The following is a 25,778-nucleotide window of genomic DNA, read 5'->3' as shown; positions in this document are numbered from 1 at the left end:
CTCCATTTCTTCTCAGAACCCCTGCCCTGAAGCCACAGCAGGTTTTCTCTCCTCCATGACATTTTGGTGGTTCACAAGGTGGGTTTGAACGGCTCCAGCACCCAACTTCAACTGACCTAGATTTATTGTATCTATCTATGGAGCCTCAGTCATTTTAATATTAAATAAAAAAACACATAATGAAAATGATTGATTATATTCAAATTTCAGTTTCTTCCAAAACACCCTTGTTTAATGTCACTTCATAAAATTGTATTATTTTATGGACGTTATTTGGGCAGTCATCACCATTTGAGATGCTTTAGTCTCCTTATTAGGGAACCGTCAAGTCATCCCATTTTATACACAATATATGCTTAAGCCAACAGCAGGTTAGCTAGAGTATCAACATATGCCAAAGAAATTCTGAATTACCCAGCTAGAACCACTGCTGCCTACCTAGCGTCTTATTAGTCAGGCAAGGTATTAAGCTTTTATTCTTTTAAAGTAAAGAGACAGTGTGAAAAACATGGAGGCCTCTGCAGAGAAGACCCGCTCCAGAAAAAATATACAGTGTTTACATGTAAAGGGCTAATTCTAGGGTAAAGAAAAACAACAATTCGAAAAAATGTCACACTAGTGAAACATAACTACAATAATTTTAGATTCAGTTTCTGTCAATAGATCCCTTTCACCTAAATATTTCAAACCGAACCTTTTAAGCTAAAGTGTGTGTGTGTGTGTGTGTGTGTGTGTGTGTGTGTGTGTGTGTGTGTGTGTGTGTGTGTGTGTGTGTGTGTGTGTGTGTGTGTGTGTGTGTGTGTGTGTGTGTGTGTGTGTGTGTGTGTGTGTGTGTGTGTGTGTGTGTGTGTGCACTACAACAAGTCTAACTGGTTGATTCACGAACAGGAGAGGAACTGGAAAAACAGCCTTCTTTCTGACTTAAGGATGTTATTACATGGTGCTTGGTCTTAGAGCTAACCACCCAGTAACGGCAGACATACTTTAATAGCGGGTTAACAAACAAACCAAACAATTTGACACTGCTTAAGCTAAAGGGAGCTAACCGGCTAAATCTAGGTGCAAGTCTGGTAGAAGGCTGGGATCTATGTGATTTGGCTGAAAGGTGAAGGGATGGAGACTAATGACAAAAGCTATGTCAATGAAGAAGAGGCAACATAAAAAGCGACATTATTAAATATATAAATAATAATCTGACTGTTTGAAGGGGACGTTATAAAATGCTGAAATATAATAATAAAATATTTCAATTAAAACGCAACAATGAATAACAATGCAGTAAACTTCTTCGTTTTTTTTTATTATTTCGCAATTTTACTTTGTATTTATTATTGAACAGCAACTCCCTACAATATGTGCCAGGTTATATCGGAACATTTTAGTTTCACTGCTCTAGTAACATTTTTCAAAATCAACATAGAGAATGATTGTGGATTTACAGTATTTCTTTTTCAATAAGAGAAAACAAGCCAGTGCATGTTTACAATGACCTGTAGCTTCTGCCTCACACCAACAGTTCTTCTAATATGGATTTTTTAATTATTTTTGACTCCTGCAACAAAGAAGACATTGCTCTTTGTCTGATAAGTAGAGTGGCTTCCTACAATTGGTTCCGTAAGCTAATCTCCCCATGTGCTGTAAAATAGATCAAGATCATTTCCGGTGGAATCTGATCCAACAGTACATGATGATGATTAGCAAATACAGGAAACTCCATTAAGCGTCTTTTGTGGAAAGCAATTCTTATTAAGTTGTCCCCGGGATAAAAGGGTTTCATGAAATATATCAAACTCACATGGAAAGGAAAAATATGTTGGAAAATATTTGGAAGGCAAAAGGATGGAGGCTCAAAACCATTTGAATATGGTTTCATTTGTTTACATACTTGTCTGTTTAAATTGCCCGATGTACAAGATTGAGTTAAACTGGTATTCTCTCTCTCTCTCTCTCTCTCTCTCTCTCTCTCTCTCTCTCTCTCTCTCTCTCTCTCTCTCTCTCTCTCTCTCTCTCTCTCTCTCTCTCTCTCTCTCTCTCAGTATGGCTATTAAAGGCTACAAAATGCCCCTAGAGGCCAAAGACCTGTGGTCTCTGAACAAGCGCGACAGCTCCAAGGTGATGGTCCCTAATCTCCTCAGAGAGTGGGAGAAGGAGCTGGCCAAAGCCAAGAGGTATGTTTGCCATGTTTCTGCAAAGCACAGTTCAAGTTAAATGTTTGTTTCATCCACATACAATCAAATGTTTACCTGATTTCACAGTTTGTGGAATACAAACAGCAGGTTATTGGGAATATCCGGTTAAAGCTGGAAACTATGGAGCTGTTGTTACCTAGACAAACTAAAATGCACAGCTGGTCAGTAAATAAGATTGATCCAACACAATATGTCTCTAATCAAGGCTGTCTTCTTCCAAGAATATTACTGACATATGATGAAGCTTAAAAATGTAATTTATTATTAAGTATTATACAGTGTAGCCATTTTCAGACGTATACGTCCGGGCCATTGGGTCAGCACTTTTCTTTTTAGTTCTCCATTTAAATGTGAAGAAAGTAGAGGGCGATTTTCTGGTCAGGAGCATTCACACCTTCTGAAAGTGTTTGGTGTGTTCAGGTGAGGGGTGGCGCTGAATCCACTGGCAGGACACAAGAGATCACATTGACATCCATCACTCGTTAGAATTGTCATTCACGCGCCTAACCCCTATCCTGCCATATTCTCGCATGGGTTCACTCAGAAGTCATGCAGAGATTTTACCAGGGGGCAGGGAGGAGAAACTCAGGAGACTCTGAAGTTCAGGGGCTGTCCGAAAGAAACTTGAGAAACCAGACTCTTGAGAAACCTGACTCCCTTATTCTGTTAATGTTTCCTGCCACGGAGATACTTTGTCTTTCTGAAGTTTGTCGGCCCCAAGTCCATCGGTTCCAACTGAAGATAAACCTCTATAGTCATAATTGTTGAGCTAATTTTGAAAAAAAGAACTCTCCTAAAACTGTAGCTGAAAATTAACAAGTGCTGTATCTCAGTTTTTGAACAACAATCTGGCTCTGTATGAAACGGGTACAACATACTGTAGGCTTGAGATACACATATACTTGTTAAGGATCCATTTTTGACCCCTTAGAAAAATATAGAATATCACACGATTTGTCTTTGAAGCAACAGACGTGTTGATCTCCGGATTGTGAGACAGGATTTAAGCTGTGTTCTCTCATTTAACCAACATGGAGATATCAGATCAATGCAGAACGCTTACAATAACCAGTTTACTCAATGAATAAAAACATACCAAACAATCATTTTTAAAGTTCGTCGGAATGAGGGTGACTGTGATCGACTGCTGAGCTAAATGCAGATTTTATTTCCTGGTGACCTTTGAAAGTGCAGATGTAGCTCTCTCCCCATTCATTTAGATGGGGCCTAATCTGATTATCCTGAAATAACTGCCCAGATGTGCTGCCAGGATGGCTGCAGAGTCCTGAGACTTACTAATCAGGACTATAGGGTTCAAGTTTGTTTGTGCTGCAGGGAATTACTCAACAAAAAGGCAATTTCATGCACAAACGCACCCGACAAGTCTGCTGAAGTGTTTTCCATCAGGCTGTTTCCTATCACTGCACAGCAGTTTTCCTGTTAGAGTTTCATTGAGCTCCCAGAGTAAGAACAACTTGTAAAATGATACGGGGGGGGCCTTGATTAGGCCTTTTCAGTTGTGGGTTGGAAACCTGTTTGGTGTTAAGCTGAATTACATCACAGCTGTCCTGTTGTCCTATAGCTGCCGGGTTAGTTAACTGCTGGAATCCGACTCCTGCACTTTAAGCTGGTATTAATAGACTTAAGATAGTTTGCAAGACATTCCTTTCCCTGAATGCTTGGAGCGTTTCTTGCATTATGTCTTACTACCGGAGAAGCTATAAGCAAATGACCTTGCTTATGAAAAACTTTGATTTAGACCACCCCAACAGTAGAGTTATTGCTTATTCATACATTCAGCAGATCAGCAGCAACTTTGGTATCTTTCTGCAGTTATGTTTCCAACCACCTGATGAATGTAAGTCCAAAGAAATATTGTAGCTGTTTTTGGTCTCTGCCAACTACTGAGGGACATATTACATCATAGCTAAATGGCCAAAATGACACTAAAGCCGTTTTCCGCTCCGGAGAATGTCAGCACAATTGTGTCTGTGCTTTCTCTGGAGTTAGCCTTTCATAGATGAAGAAAGCAGCTGGAGATTCTCTGCTCAGACACGTTATTAACAACAAAGAGCATTAACATGAGGACTGAGGCAGCCGGCAGAGGCAGAACGTATGTAGAACCCTGTCTAAGTCCTTTTTATAAAACATGTTGTCCCACTGTTTTTTACAGTCCCATTATTCTGGGATTTTTCTTATCCCAACTAAACTTCTCCAAGTCGTGCTTGAAAATCATCAGAAATGACTGTATATTAACGGGTACAGTCATAAAACTCCAGCCATAATCCTTCTATAAAACGCCTGACTGCCAATAAAATACAGGATTGTTTTCAGTATTCTTGTAACTACCTACCAGGGTCTCAATGAGGCCTTTCATACATATCTGCTGCTATATTATTTTCTTCGTTAGTAATATGATCAATTATAGAAGAGTAATCTGAAGCCCTTTGCGGCAATCACTTTTAGAAATATTGAGCTAATTACTCGACCTCCCACATATCTTTTGTCCACAGCGAACCGCATCTGTCCACCCAGGCTGTGTACTCCAAGCCCCTGCCGTCGAGCACCAACCATATCAAAGGAGGAGGAGGAGGAGGAGGTGGAGGAGGTGAAAGTAGCCCAGAGGAAGTAGAGGTGCTGCTGTCCAATCAGAAAGCTGCTGCCCATACACCGTCCTTTCTGCGTTCCCTCATCAGAGCCTTCGGACCCTACTTTATGATAGGCTCAGCCTACAAGCTCATGCAGGATATTGTCACCTTCGTCAACCCTCAGCTGCTTAGGTAGAACAAAGCTCCCTTCTGCATGCTTTGCTTGCCACAGTGTATTTACAAGTTATGATGATGGGTTATGCGTTTTATTTTCTATTTTCAGGACCTAGTTTTGCGTTTGTTGTTTGCATGCTGATTTGCTTTATTCAAAGTGTGGTAGCTGTATTTTATTTAAAACTCACACTGTCATTCAGGATGCAAAGTTATTGTGTAAATACACATATAAATTCCGCCTAACAGATATTATTTTCTCATAGAACCTATTTTAATATTCTACCTATGTAAAGTATCAGACAATATTGATAATTATCAAGATTAATGTCACAATATTATTTGCGTTTAGTTCAAAGGCTGATCTTTGCTCCTCAGTGAAGCTTGTGTTTTTAAACTCTTCTTTAAGAGCAGAGAATGACTAGTACTTGATAAACAGCATATCTGAGGAAGATCAGTTATGTGTTTTAACTCCTAACTGTGTTTGCACAATGCACAAGCCTTATATCATTTATATTTGAGTTTTGTTTTATTGCTGTTGATTTTAAATTATAGTGCAATATCTATGGATATTTTTTTATTGCACAGCCCGATAGCCATGCACTATAAACAGACTATGAAGAACCTGAGAAGCCACAGATAATGTAATGTCAGAGGAAATTGTGAGCTTTCCATCCGGTAATTCCTCTGTTGACAGAACGGGGTCATACCAGCAGCTTTCTTATGAGAACATGGAGCATGTTTCCTTTTGGATACAAACAGCCACAGAAGAGAATAGACTGTTTTTTTTTTTGTTTTTTTTTGTGAAGTTTGCAGTTTCTGTAGGTTAATACCAGGTTTGCAGTGTCCAGACATGGTGATGTGACTGAGGCCTAATTTATAGAAGCGTGGAAGAATGTTTCCTTTCAAAGTTGCTCTCCACTCAAAAAAGTTCTGCATACGAGAAGACATGTTATCTATTGACGAATTCTTTTTCTCTGTTCTACACTTTTATAGGATGTTGATCAAATTCACAAAAGAGAAGGGTGTTCCTGATTGGTGGGGTTACGCACTGGCCTTCCTCATGTTCTTCACAGCTATCCTGCAGACTCTCATTCTTCACCATCACTTTCAGTACTGTTTTGTCACCGGCATGAATGTACGCACAGCTATCATAGGAGCAATCTACAGGAAGGTACGCAAGCAGTTCTCACAGCATAGTCTTCTGCCTGCATTTACCGTGCGCACACACAAATGCACAAACTCAAAGACATTTCATGTGAACTACTTAAACTAAGAGGAGATGCAATATGCCCTTTTCCCATCATTGTCCTTCAGTCTCTGGTGATAACTAACGCCGCCAAGCGTTCAACTACAGTGGGAGAGGTAGTCAACCTGATGTCTGTGGACGCACAGAGGTTCATGGACCTCACCACCTTCCTCAACATGTTGTGGTCGGCTCCTCTTCAGATTATGCTGGCACTTTATTTCCTGTGGCAGGTATGTTATATTATCATATGAATAAAAGGAAATCTCACAGTCATGAATTATTCCCAACTAACAACCTGCATCTGAAAAACTTTATTATATGCCACTGTTGGTGCTAATCAACATCTTCTGGCGAACTTGAGTTAATTTTCTATGCAATCTCATTTAAATGATAAAAACATTTATTTAAATAAAATATGGGTAATACATTAATTGATCACTTGCCACATTACACATCACATAAGTTTACTAATCTCCTGCCTGTTACCATCATCATTTTGCTTATGTGCCCATTCTTTTATTCAAATTGAAAAAAAAATTATTGATTTATTGTGCTGTATTTGACAGAACCTCGGTCCGTCTGTGCTGGCTGGGGTAGCTGTCATGATCATGCTGATCCCATTAAACGCTGTCATCGCTATGAAGACCCGGGCCTACCAGGTATGAACAGGCAATGTAGGAGTTAGCGGTTGTTAACTGTTATTGAGCGTTGACTTTTAGTGGAACTAAATCAGTGATATTATTATTATTATAAAATCCAGAGCTAGTGAGCCCCAACTCTAGGGGTCGGCCGCTCCGATCATCTGATCAGGGCCCTTTATCTGTTCCCCGTAATTATTTTAAACCAGAGGAGACTGAGCCTTTGCAGTTGTATCTCCCAAACTTTGGAACATCCTTCCCCAATCCATCAGATCCACTGAATCTGCTGTTAGCTTTTGGGAAGCTGTTGGAACCTTATTTCTCTTGGTTAGCCTTTCTACGAATTATCGAAAAAGTAGTATTTCTAATGCATGCATTAAAATATAATGCATTTCTTTGCAGTAATTGTCAGTATGGGCAATTTATATCCAATTATTGATAATCTTTCATATACATAAATATCTAAATAGTATTTGTATTAATGTTGGTTGTAATTGGCTACAAAGTTTTAAAATCAATGTTTTATCAATTTGTTTTGAATGCACTGGATGCTTTTTCAAATTCACTGAAATTCTAACAATTGTCAAATATGCTTGGTTTCAGTTCAGCCAATCGGGATACAAAGAACAATTTGTCCTCTGCTTTGTCATCGTCCTCCTCTCTCCCAGGTGGAGCAAATGCAGTACAAGGACTCACGTATCAAGCTGATGAACGAGATCCTAAACGGCATAAAAGTTCTAAAGCTGTACGCCTGGGAGAACTCCTTCAGAGACAAGGTCCTGGACATTCGGCAGAAGGAGCTCAACACTTTGCGCAAAACAGCCTACCTGGGAGCGCTGTCCACCATGGCCTGGACCAGCGCACCTTTCCTGGTAGGCTCACTACACATGTGACATCCTTTTAAGAAACCTATCCTAGAATAATTAAGCGTTCACTGAAAGTCATGATCGGCTATGGCCATTTTTATTCCGCTTAGTTGTATGAAGGGAAATATATTCCTGCAGCCAATCCAAACAGGCTGCATGCAAAGTGATTTTGAAGTCATATCATAGGTATTAAGAATCTCTTCATTAGATTTTTTGCTTTTTATTTTCAAATGTTATTTGCCTTTACAGAGTCAGGTTTTGTATTTACTTTACTTTTCTATGTAAATCACATTGAAACCAGTAAAGTAATAAAGTTTCATTGCTTAAAAACTCTGCATCATAGTCTGCATAAAGGTGATAAAACATTGAGGTTATAAATTACACTATCAGATTGTCGGGTAGAATTCACCTCGAAACATGGCAAAATCATGTGGCTTACTTACTACAGGTTTATTTTTTAGTATCTTCAATCCACTAGGAAAACACACACAGTATAAAGACAAAGTTGGGAAAAAAATATATATATACAAGTCCTCAGAGTAACCTTTTAAGTCCACTTTGAATCATATAAACTTCACAGGTGCACAGGTGTCCATCTCGCCTGCTCGCTCGCTTGCTCTTCTAACTTACCGTAGAGCAGCTTAATGCGACTTAAGTCTCAAACAATAGCAACATCTCTTACAGGCCTACTAAAATAATGTACCAATGACAAACGCAACTTAAATATTTTCTCAAGTATTATTTACTTATCGCTTTCCCCGTGTGATCGGATCTCTCAGGACGGATGTTAATACCAGGTCTGAACAGGGCCACTCTGGGAACAGTGCAAGTGAACGTCCATTGTTATGTTGGCTGCTGTCTACATCATTCATTTAAACAGGTTTCACGGGTCACATGACACCTTCCAATTGAAGTATTTTCTGACTGATTTATGTGGTGATCCATGTTTTGACAAGCCTTAAGCCCGTGTTTATCAGTGATTATAAACTAATGTGTTGAATTAAGTCACCGATTAGTCACAGATTGAGAGAAATCCACGTGTGGGGGTGTGTGTGCATTAACTGCCGTCCATTTCCAAAGTAGAGTGATGGACCCTGGTTTGTGAGCGGCCTGTTTTCTCATGTGTTTCCAGGTTGCCTTGACGACGTTTGCTGTTTATGTGAATGTGGATGAGAAAAACATCCTGGACGCAGAGAAGGCCTTTGTGTCACTCGCGCTCTTCAACATCCTCAGGTTTCCTCTCAACATGCTTCCCCAGGTCATCAGCAGCATGGTGCAGGTGGGGACTCTTTCTTCTTTTCTGGCACATTTTCTCCTTTTCTTTTGTCTCCTCTCCTGCCTTTTGTTTTTTTTGTTGGAAGCTTTCACAGAGTACCTGTGTGTTTATTCTGTGTCTCAGACCAGTGTCTCACTGAAGCGGATCCAAAATTTCCTGAGTCATGATGAGCTGGACCCAAATTCAGTAGACCGAAAGAACAACTCCACAGGTACAGTTAAAGCTAGCCCCTCCTTTAATAAAGGTTAGAGCAAAATGTTTTCCATGTGTCCCACATCTTCCAGTGTTTTTTTTTAATTTTGATGTCATTTTACATATTTTGAACAGAAGTTAACAATTGCATCGAGTCATTCTACCACATGTCATCGGTTGCTTGTGTAAACATCTCTTTTGTCGACGTCTCTTGAACTCAAGTTAACTCCTTCTACTTGTACCTTTCACCCAGTGATTCAGAGCCTGAAGATTGTTTGGATGACTAATGGTTAAGAAATGCCTTTCAGTGTGTCGTGGGATCACCCATTCATGAACATGCTGTTTTCTGCTCAACAGAATTCTCAGTGACAGTTGTAAATGGAAAGTTCACCTGGAGTAAAGAAGATCTTCCTGTTCTGCAGAAGTATGTCCTGAAAATCCACATGCTGGGTGTTTTAATACTGTCAATACCAAAAGAAAAAGAAAATTATGGATAAAACATTTCAGTGTCAGCTGATGTAAACCTACACAGATTAAAGCTGATACCTTCAGAGCCTGAGCAACATAAATGTATACAATATGTTGCGGTTCTTTATGTATGTCATTTCTATAATGTTCTGTTCTTATAACTCATGAATGCTGACTGTGTGTTTATAGCATCAATGTGATGGTGCCCCAGGGCTCCCTGCTGGCAGTGGTGGGCCACGTTGGTTGTGGGAAATCCTCCCTGATCTCTGCGTTGCTGGGAGAAATGGAGAAACTGGAGGGAGAGATTTCTATTCGGGTAGGTACTCACTTCATGTCCTGTACAACACAAAATTAGCTAGACAGTTATTTTGTGTGATGTGTGTGTGTGTGCGTGTGGATTGAATGCAGATTGTATCCATTCCCAATGTAGACAAAAAGCCTTATGTAAGCGGGGGTTAATTTGAAAAATGTACCCATCATGTGAATTGGTTATTAGAAGAATGATGAAGAGCACATGCAATTGTTGGTAAAAGATTGTTTAATCTGGCCTTCAAGGCAATTCATAAAGACAAAACAAAAAAACACACATGCACGCAAGTTTAATCTGTAAAGGGACACGCCTGCATTTAGCTGCTCCATCTCATCTCCGCTGAGTCTGGGCACGGAGGTTACGCTCACTCACACAGCCCCGGGCTCAATAATAGTAATAATAATCATTTCTAGGATAATATATCGTCCAACAAAAATTGTTATGATAGACATACCTACCTTAATGTTTTTTTATAATGCATCTAGTTAGAGGTTTCCTTGCACAGCATGCGTATCCGGGCAAATTTGGTATTTTGGAATGAAATATCCTTGATTGAATCAATTTGAATCGAGACCTTGTGATTCAGAATTTATTAATAATAAACAATAATCAAGTATGGCCATCAAAGAATGTTATGAAAATCGCCCTTGATAGACAAAAGGTTCCCCACCCCTGCTGTAAAGGCACCATGTGTACAAAGTCAGAATCAGTCAGTTCGACGTTATTTATGATTTACTGCTTGCTCAGACAAACACACAAGTAGGGTAGAGAGCAGATGAATGCGAAGTGCACTTCAAAGTGCTTCACAAGTCAAAGCAAATACCAACCACACACTCAAACAGGAATGAAAGTTTAGGACAAAAATAGAGAACGTTGTCTGAGCAGGACTTTTAAACAATTAAGACACAGAGTATTGAGCTTTGAAGATGCTGGTCTCCTTCTTTTTGTTTAAATGAGAGACAGTTCCTTTAATAGTAGTTGTGTAGTAGACAGAGTAACTTTAATAAATATCGGTACAATGTTATTGTCGCCAACACGCTGTTTAAGATAACAGCATAACAACCACTATTATTGACAGTCGTTCTAGAACTTAGCATTTATAGCAGTAGACCACGGCGTGTGATTTATGTTGTCAGATTGACTTTTTATCTCCAATTTCATTCAATGGCACAATGTATAATTAAGCAGTGTCCCAAAGAAAACCATTTAGAAAATTAGTGGCATGAGAAAGCAACGGAGAAAATATGTCAGTAAAATAAAATGTAATATTTGTAAAAGAATGGACAAGCAGATGTATAAAGGCTTCTTATCACCTAACAGCAGTGGGATCTTTCATTGTGTAAAGAAACAACTGTCGGCCTCTGTCCTCAGGGATCAGTGGCGTACGTACCGCAGCAGGCCTGGATACAGAACGCCACCCTGCGTGACAACATCCTGTTTGGCATAGCCTACAATGAGCAGAAGTACCGCTGCGTACTGGAAGCCTGTGCTTTGACCCCTGACCTCGAGGTGTTGCCTGGAGGAGACATGACTGAGATAGGAGAGAAGGTACAAAATGCAACTATTTCCATTTCCTCTCATCCCTCCTTTTTTCTGTTTCCACAAATCTGCTTTGAATCTAGTTTTCTTTCATCAATTATTGAAGTGTTACTTAACAAAGTCTTTAATTGTCTCATCAATTCTGCGTTTCCTAGAAATATGCACATGAACCACATTTGACCAATAGCCACCAGTGATTCAAATAATTCGGTGTCCTTCCTGCAGGGGATCAACCTCTCCGGTGGCCAGAGGCAGAGGGTGAGCCTGGCCCGAGCCCTGTACAGTGACGCTGATGTCTACCTGCTGGACGACCCGCTGTCCGCTGTGGACGCCCACGTTGCCAAACACATCTTTGACAACCTCATCGGTCCAGAGGGGGCACTGAAGGGCAAGGTGAGGGATTTGAATAGGAGAATTTTGACTGTGTGTTTTACGAAAGAGGAAGTTGTATCTTTTATCAGTTCATCTCTTGTTCGTTTTCCATATTCATAAACTTCTCCTGAGATAAGAGTTGGTAGAGTTTCTGTACGTCCATCTGTGGCTTCACCTTCATATTTTCATGTTTGTTTTTGGATAGTAACAGAGGTTTGTATTGTTGTTATACTCCAGACACGCATCTTGGTGACCCACGGCATCAGCTTCCTGCCTCAGGTGGATAACATAATGGTGATAGTGGAGGGTCGGGTGTCAGAGATGGGCTCCTACCAGGAGCTGCTCACACAGAACGGGGCCTTCGCAGAGTTTCTGAGGACCTACGCCCTGGATGATATGGTTGAGGAGGACCAGGCCCTTGGTAGAGCACTGATTCCTCCCCTTTGTAAATTAGTATACAGCATATAGATGGTTGAGCTTGTTTGTTTGCTGTATATTATCTGGTTTTTACTAAGGCTTTTTGCTTTTACAGAAGAGTTAATTGAAGATGAGGAGTTGTTCCCTGATGATGCCCTTAGCAACCACACAGACATGGTGGACAACGAGCCAGTGGTCAATGAAACTAAGAGAAATTTCATAAGGTACTGTGAATATTTAAAACTTTCCCACTCTGTCATGTTGCAGCTGATAAACACAAAGAAAACTTCCACCCACACCCTTCTGATTGAAGCTCTGCTTCTTTCTCTTAACTTGTGCAGTGCCTGTTCTAAACCAGTATTGCAGAGGTCTGTTAATCAGTCACAATCTTAAGACCCAAGATCACAACTTTTCAAAACAAAAGCTCTGTAATTCCAATCAATATAATGTATAATTTTCAATGGATTATCTAGACTGTGGAGCCCTGCCATATTATTTGGCCCACCACAGTTTCAACCAAGCCAATCAATTATTTAATTTGTGTTGATTAGAAACTTAGGGATGTACATTACTGATTTAAGACATGAAACAGATGGTTAACCATAAAGTTGCTTTTGTCAAATAGTAACTTTGCATTAACAAGCAGAAAGTAAATAAGAATAAATATTAACCAACTTTTGCATTAGGATTTCACCAGTACCATACACCATTAGCTGCCAAATGATTCGATTTTTTTTTTAAGCTAAGCAATCAGTTTCACTGTATACGTATAAGAAGTTTCACCATGCCTCATTGATGTGAGTTTATTCCCTATCTTTCCCTGTCACAGGCAGATCAGCGTAATTTCATCAGATGGGGAGAACCCCAGGTGTCGCTCAGTGAGAAGACAGGGCTGCAGCCAGAGGAAATCCCCAGAGCCACAAGAGAAGAAGAAACCACTTGAGATGGAGAAACTCATCCAGTCAGAGACTTCAGCAACCGGCAGGGTCAGTTCATCCGATCTCGTCTGAGCCGCTGCAGATTCACTAAGACTCAAACACATTTTTTCTCTTCTCGTTGATTTGTTTGTAACCACCATCAAAAAACTGTCACATCGCTATTAATTCATAGATTGACACATAATGGTAACTCTTGCACCTTTTGTGTTTACCAGGTGAAAACAAAAGTGTACCTGGAGTATGCCAAGGCCGTGGGACCCCTACTGTCAGTGTTCATCTGTTTCCTGTACGGCTGTCAGAGTGCATGCGCCATCGGAGCAAACATCTGGCTCAGCCAGTGGACTAATGATGCTTCAACAAATCAGACTGAGGAGAATGCAGTTATGAGGGTGGGGGTGTATGCAGCATTGGGCACTGGACAAGGTGAGAAACACTGACTTTCATGAGCACTAGCTTGTTTTTAAGAACAAACCTATTTATTCTTACATATTTATGTTTGTTCATGTAAACTGTATTCTGGAAACTGATATTTGACCAGAGGTACCAACGTGTTAAACATGTGCTTCCACATCATGGTGCTGAAATGATTTCAAGCCTGAACACTTAGTTTAACTCAAACGCTGCTCCCAGCCACACACTGCCTTTTGCAGAACCATCTTATCACACAAACTGAAAGGTCCTGCTGCATATCTAACAATCAGCATGCTTTGGTTTTGTTTGTTTTGAAATAATAGGGCCTGCGGATATGACGCATAATATGACACTGTTTCCCTTTCAGTGAACTGTCTCCTTTACGTTCGGGACAGATCAAGCCTGTGTCTTCTACTAAAATCGAACACTTCCTCATCCCACATTACACCTTCCTATCTGACTTCTTTTTTTATTCTACTCCTCCTACTGTTCCACTCCGTCCCAGGTGTCCTGGTCCTGATGTCTTCCTTCACTCTTGCCATGGGGAACATTGGGGCAGCCCGGAAGCTGCACAGTGACCTGCTCACCAACAAACTTCAAACGCCACAGTCTTTCTTTGATACCACGCCTATAGGACGCATCATCAACCGCTTCGCCAAGGACATCTACGTGATAGACGAGGCCCTTCCATCCACTGTGCTCATGTTCCTGGGCACCTTCTTCGTTTCTCTCTCCACAATGATAGTTATCATTTCCAGCACACCCATCTTTGCTGTTGTCATAGCGCCCCTGACTTTCATATACGTCTTTGTCCAGGTACACCAGATGATCCTCTCTGTTCCTCTTCTTCTCTGTTCTGTCCTTTGCAAATGTATGACTTTCTGTTGCTTGTATGGCATGACGTATGCACGCTGACGCAGCTCCTTTTATTTTTATTTTTTAACCATCCGTTTTTGGCTTTTGCTTCTCCATAGCCTGCGATGTTGTCCGTGATGAGCATCTGCCGCTGTGATTATCTCTATTTTCAATCTTAAATTCACTTGGCTCTCTCCGCAGATGAAACACTTCCTGCCTGCAGCCTGATTCCACATCTTTTGTCGCCTGCACACTTACACACTCCCTAAGACACACACACTGTCATGTTGAACAAAACAGTCCAGCCCCAATACGCACACAATATATTGAAGCTGACAGTGTAAAAATGTGAAGCCTGATCTGAGAGAACAAATTATTTTAAGGTACCAAAAGTAATAATTCTCAGTTTTAGTGATCCACAACCCCCCTCTAGTGGTCGACCAATGTTAATACAACTGCGTCTTCCTCTTCTCTGGGGCTCAGTGGAGGTTCCGGATTTGTTTGACAGATTACAGAAGTGACTGTATGGGCTGGTTATGTCACTAGTGTGACATGCGGAGCTGATGCAAGTGAGTTAAATGTTTCTGACTTTGCTGTCAATGAAACATGGAACAGATGTGAACTGAGTTCTAAGATTTCCAGTCCGTGTTTTGGATTTGATTCATAAAGGAACACTGTAATAACACCACTGAGTCATACATAAAGCAGCAGTATTTTTTTGTAAGAAGTTGGATTTTAGTTTTCAGTGCCATAAAATTCTGTGTCTCCGGCAGTAGTTGCACTCATTTAGTTTTTATTGCTACAGGATCCCTGGCCTCAGGTTAACGTACAGAAACGTGATTCCAGTGACTTCCCTGAAGTGAGGTAGACAGATGCTATGGTTGGATTGGTTTATATTTAATTCGAATAGATACACATGAAGGTAAAGCGGAAGCCTGCATTATTCATTCCCAGTCAATTACTGGGAAACTATCTTCCACTTTAAAAGCAGTGAAGCCATACTGACACTTTGACAGCTGTGTAATGTACAAGAAACAATTGGTTTCCTATAGTGTTAAGATTGCTCTGGGTGGCCGTGTTCAGCCACAATTGATCAGACATGTGGTTATAGGAGGACGTGTTATTTTCTGATGCTGAAGTTGTGGTTTTCTATTTGATTTGTACTGACATCCCCCTGTACTTTTAGTGACCTGTTCTGGGAAATATGAAAGTATCCATCCGTTTTTTTCTGTTGGTTTGGAGAATATACCAAGTCAAGTTTATTCGAGGGGTTGCCTTTCAGTTTGAGTGCAGAACTTATAGATCTTACCTTCAGATTTAGTAATACAGATATACCCTACTTGTGCTCAGATGACATGCGCTCGAGCGGCAGCTCTTCTCACAATGCACCATGTGCCCACCTACACGATTTGCTCTCTGATTTTTTTTTCTTCAACTTTTTGTCAACAACAAGTCTGTCAAAATGTTCCCACCAATAGAGTGCCAGGGTTAATGAGGAACATTTAAATAGCCCCGTCTCATTTTGATGTTAGTCAGATAAAATACAGGGGGGAAAAGAAACAGGGCGGCATCTTTACAGTTTTTACAATAACTTGCAACAGTGTTCCCATAACGTGAAAGCCGAGAGCGGGAACGCGGGAACCCGGCTAAAGTAACCATCCGTGTGGGACTTTCAAAGACATAAACCCAACACATTCACAATGAGGTTGGACAATATCCCTTGTCAACACTACACCTGACGTTCTATTGGTTGAGGAATTTGTTAGAGCAGAGGAGCGAAACGGTAGCTGAGGCTTCAGGGGCACATAGAAGCAGAGCAGGCAAACTAAGCACACGCAAGGTCAATTAGAGTGCGAGCGCAAGATTTCCAGTGATTCAGAAAGTGAAATCAACAAGTCCTGCTCTCAAACTGAACTGAACTCTATCGAATAAAAAATAGAAAAAACACCCTTATAATAACGAGGTGTTAAAATAAGTCGTAGTAACTGTGACTGTGTGAAACCTATGCTGGCTCCTAAACGCAGGCGTTGTTGTGTTGTCACATCTGACCCCCCTCCCCCTCCTCACAGGTGTGCTGTTGTTGGTTAACTGCCTGTTGTGCCGAGCCTACAGTATGCTGCGAGCGGCCAAGCTCACACACTACAACATGCTCCAGGGGGTCCTGCGAGCTCCGCAGGCCTTCTTCGAGAGCACCCCCACTGGGCGCTTACTAAACCGCTTCAGCAAAGACATCGATGCTATAGACTCCCAGATTCCAGAAAATATTGACATATGGATGCGCACTTTCTGGTACACACTGAATGTGCTGCTCATATGCTCTGCCCTCACCCCAATGTTTCTCATAGTCATAGCCCCGTTAATGGTGTTCTATTGGTGGGTTCAGGTAAATTGGAAACGAGTCTGCTAACATCAATTCATCATGCATGTCTGAGAGTGTTGCTGAGTGTGTGCTGTTAGACTGCTGCATGTGGTTGGCTCGATGATCGTTGCTGCTGTAGTGGTGAAGCTGCGGAGTGTCTTTTAGTCCAGTTGTCTTAGCTTAGGTGCTCAGGCTGCAGTTTGACTCAGTGGGAGCTCTGTTCAGCTGGTTACACCAATAATCTCTAAGACATAACAGCCAAATGATGATCTTGCTATAATTAGCACACTGGCATTTTTTTATTAATACTCAATGGCATGGCTGCACTGGAGATAGAAATAAACTCGGTAATCAAATCCTCACATCCAATCACAAGTTTAACCTGAAGTGCTGCAGGAATGAAGATGTTTCACTGCGGACCAAAGAACATTTTAACATTTTTCACTTAACAATTTGCTTGTTACTAACTGATAAGACTGTCCACCTGTAGAGTACTGACTTATCCCCTGGAAATCAGCATTTAATCTAGATGAGCCACAATCACTGGGTGTTCCTGCCACAGACGCAGCGCTGTCAGGGTTGAACCGGTCAGGGTCTGTAGTGTCAGAGCCGGGTGAGCTGAAGAGCAGCAAGTGTCGACTGCGACCTGTGCTGTGGTTTTATACAGTCACTTGAAATATTTGCCAGTGTAATTTACAAACATTACCGTGATGAGGAAGGATATTAGATTCAGACTAGTTTGAAAACGAATCGGTTCTGCGTGTTCATATTTAAGTTTGTTTAGGTTGAGAGCTGATGAGTGTAGTAAGTTGTACATGCATACAAAGTTACCATCAACATTATATTCGCAATTTTGATTCAGATTCAGATCTATTGTTAATTTGCTCTCCAGAGCTTGACCTCAATATCTCAGTTTGGCACGATTCTGCGGTTGCATCCGGCTAAAGAGGCAATCTGCCAAGGGCACATTTCAGCTTCTTGTGCTGTAATTTTTTGGGGGGGGGGGGAATTCCATTGGAATCATCTCAGTAATTTTTTTTGGTGCAAAAGTCTGGCTTTACACTGCCGGTGTAGGATTTGAATAAATCCTGTGTTTTTCGAGCTGGGATCATCATTGGAAGTTAAAGCCAGGATGTTATTGATCTGCTGCTGAACATTTTTTTTTTTTAAGTTTTTAATTTTGTGGATCATATTAAATTGCAAGAGTACCCCTTTATCACTGATGCAAAGATAGCAGATAGCCCCGTTCAGACCTGGTAGTAACATCCGTCGTGAGAAATCTGGTCACAAGCGGAACGCGTTGTGTCTGTTCACACCTGGTATTACAATGCGTCCTGAATGTGGCTCCTGTCACCACTTGTGATGGGATCTCAGCTCCCCCACTCTATATGCAAATAATCACAACCCTCATTGGTGTTCAGACCAAATAATGATGTTTTTTACCCAGTCTGAGTCAACAGACCTGTCGGATGACAATGTTTGAGTGCGTGTGTTCTTTCACATGAGAGATAGAGAAAAAGAGAGCAAGCAGAGTGTTAAATGTCATTATGTGGTGGTCAGAAATTGAAATTGGGGTGATGGCTCCAAACAAGTCAACATATGGACGCTGAGAAGAGTAAAAATATGATGGAACTGTAGAGGTTTGAATAGGATTAGAATTATCTGACCTCAGGACACATTTGGGTGCGCCCAGACCTGAACGTACCACTGTCCACTTGTGACCGGGTCAAACCTAGTACCAGGTCTGAACAGGGCTTTAGTGTTGACTTTCAGTCCAGCCCAAAAATATTAAGTTGAACAATTAAACAGGTCATCAGGCCTTCAAACAGTTGCACGTTCAATGTAACTTAAATGTTGTTTTAGCCAAAGCATTGGTGAGAAAAGAAAAAAGACGACGTGGATCTGCTTTAAAGCACTTTCCCCTTAACTTACTCTCATATTCCATTATTTGAAGCAGAGATTAGTGAAACATCTAGAGTCTGTGTGGTCACTTATTTTTAACTTGACTAGAAAAAACATTTTTTAGAACTAAAACTAACCACACTTACCAGATCTTATTCCTGTGGCTCTGTCGTGGCATCCATCCTGCATGGCCTGTGTCTTTGCTTCATCACTCGTCTATAATCATTCTGCTGAAACCTCTGTTTGATTGTCACTGCAAATGAAAACCAAATGACTACATAACTTTAACAATGTGATCGCTTTGAGGCGTTAATAGAAATGAAACTTTTAACAATTTCACTGAATCTGTTTAAGATTAGGTTTGGTGAATATCTGTATTAAAAACACAAAGCACCTGCAGTTCTAAATCAGCTCTGCTGTATTATAGATTGTTATTATGCAGTATAATCTCTACTAATGCAGAGTTTAATACATTCGTGAGGTGAATTTACCTCTGATGAGCTGGTGTGACGTTCACTGTCACCTTCCTAACACTCTGTAACATAATATCAAATGAACACTGCAGGTGGTTTGTTCACACTGGCTTCCTAAATAACCGCCTGTGTTAGTGTTGAATTGCGTGTGTGTGTGTGTGTGTGTGTGTCTGTGTGCACATTATAATTGTTTGCTGAACATCTGTGATTCCTTGTTCTGTCATAACGTTGAATTTGTTTCTTTCCCCCCTCGACGCCTGTAGAGATTTTACGTTGCCACATCCCGGCAGCTAAAGCGCTTGGAGTCGGTCAGCCGCTCTCCCATATACTCCCATTTCTCTGAGACCATCACTGGCTCTAGTGTAATCCGAGCCTATGGCAGACACTCTGCCTTTGTTCTGATGAGTGATCTGAAAGTGGATGAGAACCAAAAGAGTTACTTCCCTGGTATAGTGTCCAACAGGTAAGTGTCCTGTTTCAGCTCGGCAGAACAGCTGCTGTCTTCCAGATGTTGTTTCTTTCTTTTAGTCTTGGGTCTACTCAGCCACGGATGTGATGGATGATAGGTATAATTTGAGATTTGGTGGAGATGCACATATAAGTCTCGCCAACGTAAACAGCCAGTGCTTTAGATCAGTGGCTGAGTAGAGAATGCAAGTGAAAACATTTCAACACTGGACCACAGCTGCTGACACATTGCGCTTAATATGCATGCACTCAACCTTTCAAGTCGACCTGCGGAGGAAAGACTTCCCTCAGCTTTACACTAAATTGTGTATATACTCACATGCAAAGGTGAACATGATTTCAAATACTGCAGAGTTTACTTTCTGTACAGAATTACAGACGACCTGCAGCACCTCCGGCTCTGCTTTACTTAACTCATTTCATAGCAGACCTTTTTTGGTCATAGCAGGAAGAAGCTCAGGTGTTATGAAACCCAGTAACAGTTTTATTTGTATAGCACCAAATCACAACAAACTTTATCTCAAGGGCCCTAATCTAGTAAGGTTGAGACATTATGATATTGTAGAGAAACTGAATGGTTTTCACCATGAAACTCATTTTAGTACCCCATCTCTCACGGTCAACTGCCTAGTCAGTTTGTTTGGTCTAACTTCTTGTCATTAAGCTCTTTGTATATAAAAGTGCTAAATAGATTAAGTTTGTTATACATTAGCCAGCTCACACAATATCAGGGCTTTGGAATTGGACCATCTAAATGGAATGCTGACATCAATCACAGTTATTAATAGAATAATATTATTTTTGATGTGTAAGAAAGTCTGCTGAGAAAACAGCCTATAATCCGAATTAGCATGTGAAAGCCAAGCTGCCATTAAACTTTACATATGAGACTTTCATTTGAAGATTAAATATACACAAACCTTGTGGCCGATCACAGTCAGCAGTCATATCACTAGAATTACACTTGCTTAAAGGATCTGAATCTGTCTTACTTTATTATATAGCTCATGATTTAAAGAGCTACGCACATATTTGTACCAGAAGCTGAGCTCCTAAGTTCTTTTGCATGTCAGACGTCTCATTAACTGTATCTCTGCTCTGACATTGTCCCCCAGGTGGCTCGGGGTGCGTATTGAGTTCATTGGGAACTGCATAGTGTTGTTTGCTGCTGTGTTTGCTGTGACTGGTAAGGAGAACCTGAATCCCGGCCTCGTGGGTCTGTCGGTGTCATACGCTCTGCAGGTAACTGCTCTTATATGATCCACATAGCAAATTACTTGAGATCAGTAACATAATGCCACTCTTATATTTTAAGTAGATTTGCTTAAAGATGAACGAATCAATATTTGTATTCCCAGTTTCAAAAACTCACTGTACGCTAGTGGCTAAGGATTACAAAGAGAACAAGATATTTCCCTCAGGAATTGTTGGGTACCAGAGTAATCCATCAGGTATCCAGGAACATGACTCTAAATCAATATGGTTCCTAGGGATTTTCTGGATGTGTAAATAAGTGTTGCTATATTTTGTAGTTATTTTATGTCAGTATTGTGTCAACAGCTTGCACTGCTGCCTCCAAGTGGCCAGAAAAACCACGGGCGTTGTCCATTACTTTTATTAAGCCGTTGTCTTTGCACACTCTCAATTACAATGCATAGTGTTGAGGAGTTACATCTCTTTCAATATATGGATAAAAACATTTAATTTCAATTGTAATGTCTTTTGTTGTTTTGGAAACAGCATTCTACTGCCCATGACTTAAAGTCTGTCCTGCTGTTGTAGGTGACCATGTCTCTGAACTGGATGGTGCGAATGACTTCAGATCTGGAAAACAACATAGTAGCGGTTGAGAGAGTGAAGGAGTACTCTGAAACCAAGACAGAGGTATGTTATGGTGTGTGTGGGTGTGTGTAAAGAATGTGTAAATCTGTCCCTAATCCTCTGCAGAAGCTTAAGTTGGACTCTGAGTGTGTTTGATTTGAAAAGTAAAGCATTGGATTTGCTGTTAAAAAGTAGGAATTTACTCACATTCTAAAAACACTCTTTATTGCTGCCAAGTCATGTAATTACACAACACAGGACCTATAAACTCTTAACTAGATCCAGAAATGTTGGATTACCTGATGCTAACACGGGCCAGGGTTACATAAGACAGACAGGGTGTTTGTACTGTACACACTGTACTCGTTCACCTTCAATCACAGAAACTGCCCTCCTGGCTGGTAGAGCTGTTAGAGAACACCTTTATTTGGATCATCAAGTTTGTCTCAGAGGTGAAATACAAAGTCTGGCAGTTGTGAGTGACTGTGCACACTAAGAGGTCCAGCTCAAGTTTTTAAAGGTGATAAACAAATCAGCCCGGAAAATTCAGGAGTTGTTCAGAATGTTTTTCTGGTCAGAAACCCTGCATCTTTGTTCACAGGCCCCCTGGGAGGTGGAGGACAAGAAGCCCCCTCCTGACTGGCCCAGGGAGGGGAACGTGCATTTCCAGGACTACAGCGTTCGGTACAGAGAGGGACTGGACCTCGTCCTGAAGAACCTGACGCTCAGCGTCAAGGGAGGAGAGAAGGTGGGGAGGGTCTGACGAGTTGATCAGTTAAAGGGTTGATCATACAGAGATTTGTTTACTTGTTGCAGTCACACATATGACCATGGTTCCATTCACACTATAATGAGGGTCTGCGTTTGTCTTGCATTCCACATTTTTCTACAGATTGGCATTGTGGGTCGTACAGGAGCCGGCAAGTCTTCCATGACGCTCTGCCTCTTCAGAATACTGGAAGCTGCAGGAGGAGAGATTACCATCGACGACGTGAAGATCTCTGAAATAGGTCTGCATGACCTGAGGTCCAAACTCACCATCATTCCACAGGTACACACACACACACACACACACACACACACACACACACACACACACACACACACACACACACACACACACACACACACACACACACACACACACACACACACACACACACACAATACATTGTATCCGTCTTGAAAGAAAGAGCTCAAGATATTTTGTGAAATACTTTACTTAAATAAATTTTCCTGCTGAACATCAACATTAAGGATGAGGTTGCAGGGCAGGCCATTGCTTTCCTTAGCATTAAAAAAGTAACAATGCCTAATATGGCTCCGTCTGAACATAAGGAGATCCACCCTTCAGCTTCAAATTGAATAAACAATCAATAATAAACAATGTTGTTTATTCAATTTGCACAAAATGTTCAAACTAGAAGTTGTGGTTTGACTGAAAGTTAACAGTGTTCCAGCCAAACCATGATCACTTTTAATATGTGACAGATTGCTAATCTATCTAGCTTCAAAGGTGCTTATAGATTTGAAGTATTTTAGTCTTTATGCTAATATAAGCAGTCAAAATGAGTAAAAATAGCTTCAATAAAAGCAAAAATACTATCAAACAACTAATCAACAGATTTATCATTATGAAAAGAACTGCCCTTTAAAAACCTGAATACTCCTGGTTCCTCTAAGCAGAATATCTGTAGTCAGGGGTGTTTTCTGTTTTTCTGTCTAACCTCTGAGCTTCTTTCTGCCACAGGAGCCTGTTCTGTTCTCTGGCAGCCTGAGGATGAACCTCGACCCCTTCGACAAGTGCACTGATGAAGCGGTGTGGAAAGCTCTGGAGCATTCTCACCTTGACAAGTTTGTCAGCAACGCGCCGGCAAAGCTGGAGCTGGAGTGTGCAGAGGGAGGAGAGAATCTCAGGTAGGCTCGGTAGAAGAGAGACACAGTATACGTGTCTGAATTAACTGTTTTAGACACTTTACAAACCTCTGCACTGTGAATGTCGTTGGTCTTGCTCTGATTAAAGTGTTGTGTTGTATATGCAGTGTGGGCCAGAGGCAGCTGGTGTGTTTGGCCCGGGCTCTCCTGAGGAAGACGAGGATCCTCGTCCTGGATGAGGCTACAGCTGCTATCGACCTGGAGACGGATGATCTGATTCAGTCCACCATAAGGACTCAGTTCGAAGACTGCACCGTCTTTACCATCGCACACAGGCTCAACACAATCATGGATTACACAAGGTTAGATATGTACAGTATATGGATACGTGCACAGAGTTCAGCTTTCACTGCTGGCCCTGATTTAGTTTGAAAATATGAATGTGTTTTGGTCTGGATGTGGAGACACTGTAACTCTTACAAACAATGATTCAGTCACAACTTGACAACCAGCGGTGAAATCTCCTCCTCATCATCGCCAGACAAACTGCTCCAAAGTTCTACTAGTGGTGAAAGATTTAACAGGATTTCTTTAATGGAAAGTGGTGTTTACACAGAGAGATTCAATCTGTGTCTTGTCTTTGTAATAAAATAATCATCTCACACAAAGTACATAAACAAATATGATAAACATCTTGCATCACGTCAAACAGCTATATTAGAAAGTTTGAGATGTTTCACTGTGACAAGTGGGCCCCCATAGTGCTGTCACCTCAACCCTGTTTTCCAGCAGTAGTATAATATATATATTACATTTTATAATAATATTATAAACTTATTATTATTATAATTATGATATACTATACATACATGTATAATAATAAGATTGATAAGGTAAACTTTATTGAACCCATGTTGTGGAAATTCACTCGTTAAAGCAGCAGATTGACAGAGAGAATGAAATAATAATACATTTGAAATACAACTAAATAAACTTTGACTTTACTAAAACTTTAACTGCAGACAGAACAGTTATTTGTAGAGAAGTGTGTGTGTGGGTATGTGTGTTATATAAATGTAAGCTGTATGAAAATGCATTTGAAGTGATGATACCTCATAAACCCTGTGCAGCCTTATACAAACATGCCAAATTTCATGAAAATTGCATCCACACATAAACAAAATAATCAAAGTTCCCTCTTGTTGGGCATGAAGATGAATCTTGCCATGTCAGCATTGTTCCTCATCCTCTCCTGTCTCTCCCTGCAGAGTGTTGGTGTTGGACAAGGGACAGGTCGCAGAGTTTGACACTCCCGCAAACCTGCTGTCTCAGAAAGGAATCTTCTACAGCATGGCTAAAGACGCGGGACTGGTGCTGTAGAGGCGCCTTTTCATCCCAATGTTACAAAGCAGGGTCGAGGACCGGCTCAGTTCTCGTCAGTCAGACTCTGAAGTTCGACCCTGGCAGTTGAACTGAACAGTACCTGTTTGTGTGTGTTTTGTATGTTTTCAGGGCACTAACTGCTGGTTTTTACGAAGCCTGAACTCCTTTGCAAACGTGGATCAGTTAGCAGTTGCAGTCATTTAGATAGTGTTTGTCTGAACCCACATCAGGACTATTACACATGACCGTCATCAGTTTCTGGAACTGCATTGTGGGACATACACCAACCATTGGAAAAAAAAAAAAAAAAAGCCATAAGTGCAAGTACTAGTTGATCCAGGTCTGCTCTTTAGTGCCTTCTGCCAGAGGGATGAAGAAAGCCAGTGAATGTATATCGTTTTTCTAATCAGCTGTCGGCTGCAAAACAAAAAGGAGGAACTTTTTTATTTTATTTTTTCTACAAGAAACATGCTGTGCCACTGTATCTTTCCTCATCCAAAAAACACACGTTTTTGTGATACACCCACTTATTTTTGTACTGTACCTTTTATTTAAGCCACTTTTAAAGAGTTTTCTGATCTAGGGAGTTCAGTTAAGTATGTGATTCATCTGTGAACCAAATCTATAAAGACTTGAATTCTATACCACCAAAATATAAAATATGATGATGCCTTTATTAAAAAAAAAAGGAAGAAAACTGTTTGTGTACTGTCTTGCATTCCGGGGATTTAACAGATGTCTTCATTAAAGGAGCATTCCAAAATTTCACATCTCACTACTAAAAATCGATATTAATAATGATAGTTATTCGTATAGCATTTTGCAAAACAAGGTTATTAAGTGCTTCACAAAAATATACACTGAAGTGAAAATACATACAAATTAATAAATCATAAGTCATGAATGAAAGAATACAAATACTAATGGTCTGAAATTTAAGCATGTCCACTCAAGACAATAATTTAAACTAGAATTGGCTAAAATCAGGAAGTGCGCCATAGTTCAAAGTACATTTGCA

At 40.7% G+C, this 25,778-nt stretch overlaps 1 protein-coding gene across 2 annotated transcripts in view; it reads left to right on the top strand.

The window, feature by feature from the left end:
• abcc3 (ATP-binding cassette, sub-family C (CFTR/MRP), member 3) overlaps nucleotides 1-25,457 on the top strand; it is a 43,703-nt gene extending 18,246 nt beyond the window's left edge. For both annotated transcript variants that reach the window (XM_053413484.1, XM_053413483.1), the window contains exons 6-31: nucleotides 17-78; nucleotides 2,037-2,168; nucleotides 4,703-4,969; nucleotides 5,945-6,122; nucleotides 6,266-6,427; nucleotides 6,764-6,856; nucleotides 7,504-7,707; nucleotides 8,834-8,980; nucleotides 9,101-9,188; nucleotides 9,527-9,593; nucleotides 9,827-9,953; nucleotides 11,319-11,495; nucleotides 11,712-11,879; nucleotides 12,096-12,279; nucleotides 12,391-12,499; nucleotides 13,105-13,261; nucleotides 13,429-13,636; nucleotides 14,130-14,440; nucleotides 19,477-19,676; nucleotides 20,797-20,923; nucleotides 21,464-21,565; nucleotides 22,104-22,250; nucleotides 22,395-22,553; nucleotides 23,253-23,419; nucleotides 23,545-23,739; nucleotides 24,646-25,457. In XM_053413484.1, coding sequence (XP_053269459.1) covers nucleotides 17-78; nucleotides 2,037-2,168; nucleotides 4,703-4,969; nucleotides 5,945-6,122; nucleotides 6,266-6,427; nucleotides 6,764-6,856; nucleotides 7,504-7,707; nucleotides 8,834-8,980; nucleotides 9,101-9,188; nucleotides 9,527-9,593; nucleotides 9,827-9,953; nucleotides 11,319-11,495; nucleotides 11,712-11,879; nucleotides 12,096-12,279; nucleotides 12,391-12,499; nucleotides 13,105-13,261; nucleotides 13,429-13,636; nucleotides 14,130-14,440; nucleotides 19,477-19,676; nucleotides 20,797-20,923; nucleotides 21,464-21,565; nucleotides 22,104-22,250; nucleotides 22,395-22,553; nucleotides 23,253-23,419; nucleotides 23,545-23,739; nucleotides 24,646-24,757 — 4,050 coding nt within the window. In that variant the 3' untranslated portion in view covers nucleotides 24,758-25,457. The remainder of the gene's footprint in view (nucleotides 1-16; nucleotides 79-2,036; nucleotides 2,169-4,702; nucleotides 4,970-5,944; nucleotides 6,123-6,265; nucleotides 6,428-6,763; nucleotides 6,857-7,503; nucleotides 7,708-8,833; nucleotides 8,981-9,100; nucleotides 9,189-9,526; nucleotides 9,594-9,826; nucleotides 9,954-11,318; nucleotides 11,496-11,711; nucleotides 11,880-12,095; nucleotides 12,280-12,390; nucleotides 12,500-13,104; nucleotides 13,262-13,428; nucleotides 13,637-14,129; nucleotides 14,441-19,476; nucleotides 19,677-20,796; nucleotides 20,924-21,463; nucleotides 21,566-22,103; nucleotides 22,251-22,394; nucleotides 22,554-23,252; nucleotides 23,420-23,544; nucleotides 23,740-24,645) is intronic.
• The last annotated feature ends 321 nt before the right edge of the window (nucleotides 25,458-25,778 follow it).

Source organism: Pleuronectes platessa, chromosome 21 (genome assembly GCF_947347685.1).
Source record: "Pleuronectes platessa chromosome 21, fPlePla1.1, whole genome shotgun sequence".
Lineage (NCBI taxonomy): Eukaryota > Metazoa > Chordata > Actinopteri > Pleuronectiformes > Pleuronectidae > Pleuronectes > Pleuronectes platessa.
The sequence above is the reverse complement of the archived record's forward strand: the minus strand, read 5'-3'. Positions and strand labels throughout refer to the sequence as shown.